General features: G+C 42.6%; 1 protein-coding gene across 1 annotated transcript; it reads left to right on the top strand.

Moving 5' to 3' along the window:
* The first annotated feature begins 1,471 nt into the window (after nt 1-1,471).
* On the top strand, nt 1,472-6,962 carry LOC142194737 (adenosine receptor A3-like). The gene is made up of 2 exons (XM_075264059.1): nt 1,472-1,821; nt 6,341-6,962. Exons 1-2 carry the CDS (start codon nt 1,472-1,474, stop codon nt 6,960-6,962), a joined length of 972 nt encoding a protein of 323 aa, XP_075120160.1.
* Nucleotides 6,963-9,409: the final 2,447 nt, after the last annotated feature.

Below are 9,409 nucleotides of genomic sequence, written 5' to 3' on the forward strand. Positions count from 1 at the left end.
GGAACTCTTACACTCTTCAATGTCAGTAGCTGTCTCCAGAAGAGATAAGAGACAGGGACCTAATAATGGCCTCCATGTATGCCATGCACCAATGACTTTGGTGTAGCTAGGCAGTGTGTCAGAATGATACATTGGAATATACATAGTCCAATCATATTAATGTGACCACCGCCTACTTTTGACATCTACGTTAAATAACCAATCACAGAGGGCACGTGTCATCAGCCATCTGGGTGCACTCATCATTGTGGAAGGCACGATGGATCAACACAAGCATGCATCTATCCTTGTGGACTATTTTCACCCCTACATGCGATTTTTTTCCTCAGGATGATGGCATCTACCAGCAGGACAATGCGACGTGTCATAAAGCTGACAGTGTATGTGTGTGGTTCGAGGAGCACCAGGATGAGCTTACCGTACTCCCTTGGCCAGCAAATTCCCAAGACTTGAGCCCAATTGAGAATCTGTGGGAGCCCCTTGATTGGGTTGTTTGTGCCATGGATGTTCAACCTAGCACAACTGGACACGGCACTGGAGTTGGCATGACTCAACATCCCAGTGAACATCATCACAACATCCCCTCTCTTCCTGCACGACTCGTAGCGGTCCGCTCTGCGAAAGGTGGTTATTCTGGACTGTGTATAATATATGTTATCATAAGAATGGTAATCTTCCTTGCTGCCTGCACTGGAGTATAGCCATATTACTCCTATCCTATGGGACAATTACGCATCTCTGCTGCTGCTATTGTAATGTGTTACATTGTGGGAGTTGCAAAGCTCTCTCATTGATGGGGAAAAACTCATTATCAGCGCTTATCCCTATCATTGAGCAAGCAGTTAGGGTGGTCTTTTAGGGTGGTCTAGTACTGCCCCTGACTTGGGAATTTTAGGGTATGTTCACACAGAGTTTTTTTGCAGGTGGATTTTGACGTGGAAAACGCTTCAAAATCTGCTTGCAAAACCGGCTCCAATTCATTTCAATGGGAGTCTCTAGCAGTTTTTTTTCCCACTAGCAATTTTTTTCAGCTAGTGGGGAAAAAAAGCAACATGCCCTATCTTCAAACGGATTCCTCAGCTGAGTCAGCCGCGGCATCCGCGGCTCAAGACTCCTTCCTGATTAGCTCCATTCATCCGGGCCTAATCAGGAGTGGGATGCTGCGACTGAACGCCTATGCACTGCATTGGCATCCCGTTGCGGCTAGCCGTGTGAAAAAGCCACACAGCAGAAACCTTTTCCATTGTTTGAACTTACCCATAGCAGAGTTTTTAGTCTGCGAAATACGGTAACTCACATTCACATACATAAATAAAAGTAAATATTGGCGTGTGTGTTTCACTGACCAGAGAGGAAATGCTGGTTTCTTTTTTAGCACTAACACTCAGTTCTGTAATAAGATTAAGATAGGATATAGGATACTGTGCGACAGTTCTTCTCTTCTATAGGTAGAAATCGTCGCCCCAAAGATATGTCTAATCAAACAGCAATGGCTCAAAGCTTCACCATTACCTACATTGCAATGGAGGCCGTGATTGGGGTTCTTGCTATCTTTGGAAATACTCTTGTGGTCTGGGCAGTGAAGGTGAATCCTTCTCTTCAAGATACAACATTTTACTTCATTGTGTCTCTGGCAGCGACCGACCTAGCAGTTGGAGTGTTTGTTACACCTTTAGCCATTATCCTAGAACTGGAGATACAACTGTATTTTCAAGCATGTTTGTTCCTCTGTTGCACAATCGTCATATTCACCAATGCATCTACTTTGACTTTACTTGCTATAGCAGTTGATAGATATGTAAGAGTCAAGTTACCAAACAGGTAAGAGGTACCTTTTAATACCTTTAAATATTTTTAATCATTTTAATTGAATGATTTAATTCATTATTATTATTGAATATGAATACTGAAAGTTTTCATGCTGAAAGTAATGCCTGAATCTTGACATTCACATCAAAGGCTGCTCAATAGTTTCATATGGTGCATGTTGTTGGGATGATCCACTCATGACTACATCTTCTAGGGAAATATACTGAATAATACAGTATAGTCAGTCGTACTTCACTGTGCATGAGGTGTCATTCGCATATCTTCTCTGTATAGGTGGGAATCATAGAAGTAATGAATTTGACGTTTGTATTCTAAAAAAAAAACACAACAGCTAAGAATTCAGATTTCTAAGAAAATTTTAATTCTTCCAAATCTTTCTCTCATTCCAAATTTTATCAAGCATAACATATAGTCCAGATAAATCCAGTAAATTATATGATGCTTATAACTCATTGAGTAAAATTGTAACTCAATAGTTTCTCTTACAGAGGTTTGCCTATTATAGAAATTGACGGCTTAAGACTATGATGTAACATCACATATGTGGGGTCTTACAATATGCAATATGACACATCATCTTCTATGATAGAAAAACCCCTTTATGGGCGGGTTCACATCTGCGCCCCAGTCTCCGTTTTCCAGGTTTCCATCTTCTGCCCGAGAAACTGGACAGGAGATGGAAACTGGCAGTCCGTTTTCAAACCCATTCATTTGAATGGGTTTGCAAAGTGTCCGCCCGTGAGCGTCTTCTGCCTCTCCGCGGTGAAACAGTTTTTTTTTTCCGGTTAAAAAAAATATGGTTTCGCCGTGGAGAGGCACAAGATGCTCCTGGGCGGACACTGACTGCCGGGTGTCCGTGTCCTGTCCAGTTTCTCGGGCAGAAGATGGAAACCCACAAAGTGGAGACCAGGCGCAGGTGTGAGCCCGCCCTTACCCGTTCCTGCGCTATACTGTACATTTACAGCATAGTGGTTGGGGCTTACTACACCATGTTTTGAATGTTCAGCTGGTGCGATGGTGCCATCAGCTGTTGGTGTTAGATGTATGTACAGCTGACAACCTACTACAGTGCTTGAAGTCTCAGATAACTGAGATACCGAACACTTAATCCCTTAGATGTCATGGTCAATAGCAACCAAGAAGTTTACAAGGTTCCTATGGATACTCTCTTCCTAACTGTGCTTGGAGGTGCTGATGTATACTAAAGTAATGCCCTAAAAAAGTCAGAAATGCTGTTTTGTTTTTTTGTAGCCTTGCCTTACAAAAAATTTTTATCAAAATACCCCAGAATGGTAACTATGAAAACTACAGCATCTCCTGTAAAAAAAACAAGTTATGCTTTTTATAAGATAGCAAAGAAAATCAAATGATTTTTTTTTTCAAAACATTGTTTAATATTTACAAAATGAAGAAAATAGAGGTAACATGAAAATTAGACGTTATACCAAACCAGTGTTTCCCAACCATTTCAGGCTTGGGACACCCCTTGAAATTTTTTTTTTTCCACAGGGCACCCTGACCATATAACTTACCAAAAGACAAAAAAATTTACAGTTTTGATGTGGTGTTCTACTACAGTTTTTGAAATTACAGCTGGAGCCACATCAAAACTGCATGCATTTTTCTGTTGTACTTTTGATGCAATTGTAACTGCGCCATAACTGCACCATGTGAATGCACTTTCAAAGCTACACCATCCTATGCTTTCCACCTAGCACATAATTTTACCACTGCCAATCTCACATAGTTGCCCAACAAGCTGTACATGCTCCCTAGTGGTCTTCCAGACAACTAATAATGCTCCCCAGTGATTCAGAGAACCTAACAATGCTCCCTACTAGGCCCCAGACAACTAATAATGCTCCTCGGTGGCCCCCGGGTACCTAATAATGCTTTCTAGTAGTGCCTAGACACCTAATAATGTTCTCTACTGCCTCCCAGAACCTAATAATGCTCCCCAGTGGCCCCCAGGCAAGTAATAATGTCCCCTGTGAACCCTCAGAAAATTAATAATGTCCTTAGGGGCCCCCAGGTAAGTAATGTCCTCCAATGGCCCCCAGAACCTTATAATTCTCCCCACTGGCTTTCAGACACCTAATAGTGCTCCCAGTGGTCCTCAGACAACTACTAATGATACCTACTGGCCCTAGACACCTAAAAATTATCTCCTATGGTCCCCAGGTAAGTAGAATACTCACCAGTGACACCCAAACAAGTAGCAATGTTAACCAGTAGCCCCAAAGTTATAATGTCGTCTGTGACCCTCAGATAAGTAATAATGTCCTCAGTGGCTTCCAGGCAAGTAATAATGTACTGTACTGGCCCCCAGAATCTAATTATGCTACCCACTGGTCCCCAGACACCTAGTAATGTACCCAGTGGCCCCCAGACACCTAATAATGTTCCCAGTGGCCCCCAGACAACTAAGAATGCTTCTCAATTGTCCCTAAGCAAGTAATAATACACCCTAGTAGACCCCAGGCAAGTAGTAATGTTTTCCAGTAGCCCACAGACAGGTAATAATTTCCCCAGTGGCCCAAAGACAAGTAATAATGACCCACAGTAGCCCCTGACAACTAATAATTTCCCCCATTGGCCCCCTGATAAATAATAATTTTCCCCATTGGCCTCCTGACCACTAATAATGTCCCCCAGACAAGTACTAATGTCCCCCAATGGGCCCCAGACAAGTTATAATGTCCCCAGTAGCCCCCAAACATGTTATTATGTCCCCCAGTGGCCTCCCAGACAACTAATGATGTCTCCATTGGTCCCCTGACAACTAATAATCCCTTAGGCAAGTGATAATGTCCCGACGGACCTGAACAAGTAACTATGTACCTCAGTGGCCCTCAGACAAGCAATAATGTCCCCCAAGTGGTCCCTTAATAACCAATAATGTCCCTCAGGCACGTAATAATGTCCCACAGTGGCCCCCAGACAAGTAATAATGTCCCCCAGTGGCCCTGAACAAGAAATTGTGGCCCCTAAACAAGCAATAATGTCCCCCTATGGCTCTCAGGCAACTAATAATGTCCCACAGTTGCCCCCAGACAAGTGACACTGTCCCCCAGTGGCCCCCTGACAGCTAATAATGTCTCCTGGGTAAGTACTAATGTCCCCATTAGCCCCCAGACAACTAATAATGACCTCTAGACAATAATGTCACACAGTGGCCCCCAGACAACTAATAATGTTTCCCAGTGGCCCCCTAACAACTAATAAAGTCCTCCAGCAGCCCCCAGACAAATGATGTTCTCCAGTGGCGTCCTGGCATTCTTCAGCGTTGGTTACAGCGCACCCTGGAGGCGACAGCAGAGGGTGGCCAGGACTAGAGCGTGGACTGCTGTGCTACTCTGTGTGGGAGTGGGGGGAAAAAGGGGTCAGATTCTGTGGATGGGCTCTAAAAATGGGTCATATTCAGTGTGTGTTTAAAAGAGGATCATAAATTGTGTGGGGGACATAAATAGGGGATCATATGCTGTGTGTGGGGGGGGAAAGGGGGTCATATACTGTGTGGGGGGCCATAAGAAAGGGTCAGATACCGTAAAAAGTTGTGACGTGTCACTCAAGTTAAGCTAGTTTTTTAGGTTTTTTTTACGAATTTTCTTTTACTATGAAATCTTTAGGAAATATTCTTGAGATTCTGCAGCTAAGGTTAACATACTGTGTTTTTCAAAAATATGCATTTTTGAAAATGTAGCTTTTCTGCAGCTTTTTTCCCCACAATCTGTAGAAGAGATTAACCAAAATCTCATTCACTTTGCTGGTACTGTAAAAGGCGCTGTTTCCGTCTACTGCATTTCAGCAGCAGCCAATAACACTGCATTTCCGTAACGTGGGGCCCTAACATAAAGAGGGCTTAAGGCTAAGGCTTCACATTGTGGAAAAGCTGTGTTTTACACGTACCAGCAAGTGAATGAGATTTCAGATCTTCTCATCTACACATTGTAGGAAAAAAAGCTGCAGAAATTCTGCATCTTAATTTTAGCTGTGGAATCGCAAGAGTTTTCCCTAAGGGCCCATTCACATGGAGAAAAATGGTGAGGAATGTGGTTTGGAATTTCAGCGCTGAAAAAAAATCCTCCCATTGACTTCAATGGGTTCCTTTTTCTGTTAGCGGAAAAAGAAACCTATTGAAGTCAATGGGAGGCTTTTTTTCCATGTGGATTTTCAGCACAATCCTCACCAAAAAACTCCATGTAAATGGACCCTAATGATTTAATTTTTATACAGCATTGTTTTTAGCTGCGTTTCACTATATGGGCCTTAGCCTAAGGGAGCCTTCACACGATGTAACGCTGCGCTCATTCTGATCGTAAAAACACGTTCAGGATGAGCGCGTAAAAGGCAGCTCCCATTGACTTGAATGGGAGTCGGCATACGTACGCTCCCCATTGAAATCAATGGGAGGCTTTTTTCCCTATGCTTTCAATGTATTACGTGCATAATACATCATGAGAAACTTACACTGAGGGAAATGTTTAATGTTTTATGTATTATGTTTCAGCTACAGAATGGTGATCACCAAAAGGAGGATTTATTTGTGTATTTTTTTCTGTTGGACTTTATCTGCAATTGAAGCAATGGTCCCAATGTTTGGATGGAACAACAGAACCAACCGTGGAGAAGACGGCAGGAATGTCTTGATATGTAATTTCCCCAATGTCATGAGTATGGAATATCTTGTGTACTTTTGGGTTTTTGGATCAGTTCTATTTCCTCTGTTCACAATGATGGTTTTGTACGTGGAGATTTTTTATATTGTGAAAACACATTTAAGACAATGTGTTTCCAACCTCCACATAAGTAAGGCAAATTATGGCAAGGAGCATAAGATTACGATTTCACTTGTCTTTGTTATGGTTGCCTTTGTACTGTGTTGGTTACCTTTATCGATTATGAACTGTCTCACCTATTTTTACCCTAATGTTGTACAATCTGATGCTTTCCAACCTGCTCTGTATCTCAGCATTGTGTTGTCACATTTCAATTCCGTCATAAATCCTATAATCTATAGTCTTAGAATTAAAAAATTTAAATTCACATTCATTAATATTATTAAAAGGCACGTCATGTGCAGAGATGAAATTACTGAAGCCTCTAGCACAGAAAACACACTTGAAAAATAACATTATTTCACTTATTAAAAAAGTTTTTTGCTTATATCAAGCAGCCATAGGCTATTATTAAAGCATAACATAGAATCTCTTGTGTATAGCTTGAGTATATGAGTATACCTGTTTTAGTTCATGTCCCACATAGGGATTGCCTGCCTTCTTGGTTCCTATTAATTCTCCCCTGCTTTGGTTTCCTGATGCAGCCTGCACTGATGATGCCTTAAAGAAGTTTAAACCACTCATTTGGACTGGTTGTTGTTGATGATGATGATGATGGACTCCTGGGTCACTCTGACCCCTCCATCCAATCTCACAGGTAATTTACCTGTACTATGGTGGCTGGCTAAGAGCTCCTAAATTTACTGATAGCTTTCCTTTCAAGTCTCACTCTGGCAAAAGTTTTAAGTCTTAACTTTGTAGTACAGGGCATACTAATGTGAGAACTTTGTACTCATGCACCAAACGCATGTATTTTCAGCTTTTAATAAAATTGAACTTATATTCTGTCTTTTCTTCTTTGGCTAATTTTTTTCCATATGGACAACTCCAGTCTATAAGCAAGAGCGACAGTCTCTTCCTATGAAAACACAGAACGCAGACAAGACAAGCAACAACAACAAACGGGTGGTCAGGCTAGCCAAGTGGGTCGGAACCAGTCGAGCAGTTAAGTGCAGAATCAGAATCCAAGAGAGCAGTCACAAGAAAAAGCCAATGGTCAGAAATATAAATATAAACATCACACAGGATAGAACCAGTACGCACATAAAGGGAATAGCAAACATTAGAGAATAGGCTGTAAAAGTATATAAAGGAATCCACTCTAGACTTGACTGGCCAGGAGGAATGTCAATCAAAATCTACTAAGTTGCCTCTAAAATGACCAAAGGAACTAGAGTACTGGCTAGACTGACACATAGCAACGAAACCTCAGCTGTGCTACACCAACAAGTGCAAAAGATGAAAAAATTAACCCACCTCCTGGGCCACTGTGGGGCATAATGGTTGGGTGGGCAACTGTGGGGCATACCTCTATTATGCCCCACAGTGACTTTTTCCCCTTCGACCTCTACTATGCCTCACAGTCTATTGTGCCACTGTGGGGCATAATATAGGCTGCAGGGGCTGCTGTGGAGAAGTGAGGAGCCAAAGATGTCTGTATTGTAAACCTTACAGAGTTAAGTCACAGCTGGATGAAGTGGTCATGGCGGTCCAAAGGGAAGAGATGGGAAATGTGTGAAGACGCCTCCTGTAAGTATTACTGCATTGTATTCACTGTTACCACTAACACCCCCCTGCTCCCTCCCACTGCCTGAGGCGGTTGATCAAAAGATGAACATCACCCCCCCCCCCCCCCCCCGGTATTTAGTCGGGAAGGGGGGGGGGGGGGCATCTTTTGATCGTTCGCCTCAGACAGTTTCCATTCATTCCTATGGGTGCGTTCTATTTGAAACGGCCGTTTCGAATAGTACTCGCTAATCTCTACTCACCACCAAATACACAGAGTCTTGTTAATCTGAAAAAAAAAAATTAAATAATCTTATTTTTGCTACATATATATACAGTGTCGCACAGTGTTGCAGCTTCTGGTAATAAAAAGAATCTCGAGACTGTTTCCCAACACCAACTTCATCAGGTTAAGCTATCGCTTACACTCTTCCTGCTTCACTCTCATTTCATTGGTAGAAGGTGAAGCCCTGACATGCGACTGTACCATTAATGACCATGGATCTGATGAGACACACAAAGTAGGAGCTGCTTTGCTGTATCCTGGAGCAAGTATCCTGCTGGATGGCTCTTCACCAACTCTTATATACACCAACTAGCCTCTGTGACTTTGTCTGCAGATTCTTGGAGTGGATGATCCGCTTATATTCAGCAAATTGCTGCCATCGATGGTTTGCCTGCTCCGGCGTTTTGGCAGCTCTTAAGCTGTCCTGCTGCTGAACTTGTTCCTCATACTGTGCCTGTGATTGTTCTGGCATCTCAGCAGCTCGCTGGGAAGCCAGATAATGAGCGTGTTGTTGGCGTTGATGATCTGCATGCCCCGACATTTCGGTAGCTCTCAAGCTGGCCTGTCACTGAATTTGTTCCTTGCACTGTGCCCGTGATTGTTCTGGCATCTCAGCAGCTTGCTTGGAAGCCATATAATGAGCGCGTTGATGATCTGCCTGCTCTGGCGTTTCGGCAGCTCTCAAGTTGGCCTGGCATTGAAGTTGTTCTTCGCACCGTGCCTGTAATTGTTCCGACATCTCGGCAGCTCTCTGCGACACCATATAGTGCATGTGGTAAATGACATGGCTTCACAACTGTTATAATTTTATGTTCACATACTACCGGCATAAAAAGTAGCCTAATTCAGGTTACAAACTATCTATGTGCCGAATTTCATTCAAATCCATTCAGCTGTTTTTGCATGATTGAGGAACAAACATACAAAAACACAAACACACAAACTTTCA

This window comes from Leptodactylus fuscus, chromosome 2 (assembly GCF_031893055.1).
Source record: "Leptodactylus fuscus isolate aLepFus1 chromosome 2, aLepFus1.hap2, whole genome shotgun sequence".
Classification (NCBI taxonomy): Eukaryota; Metazoa; Chordata; class Amphibia; order Anura; family Leptodactylidae; genus Leptodactylus; species Leptodactylus fuscus.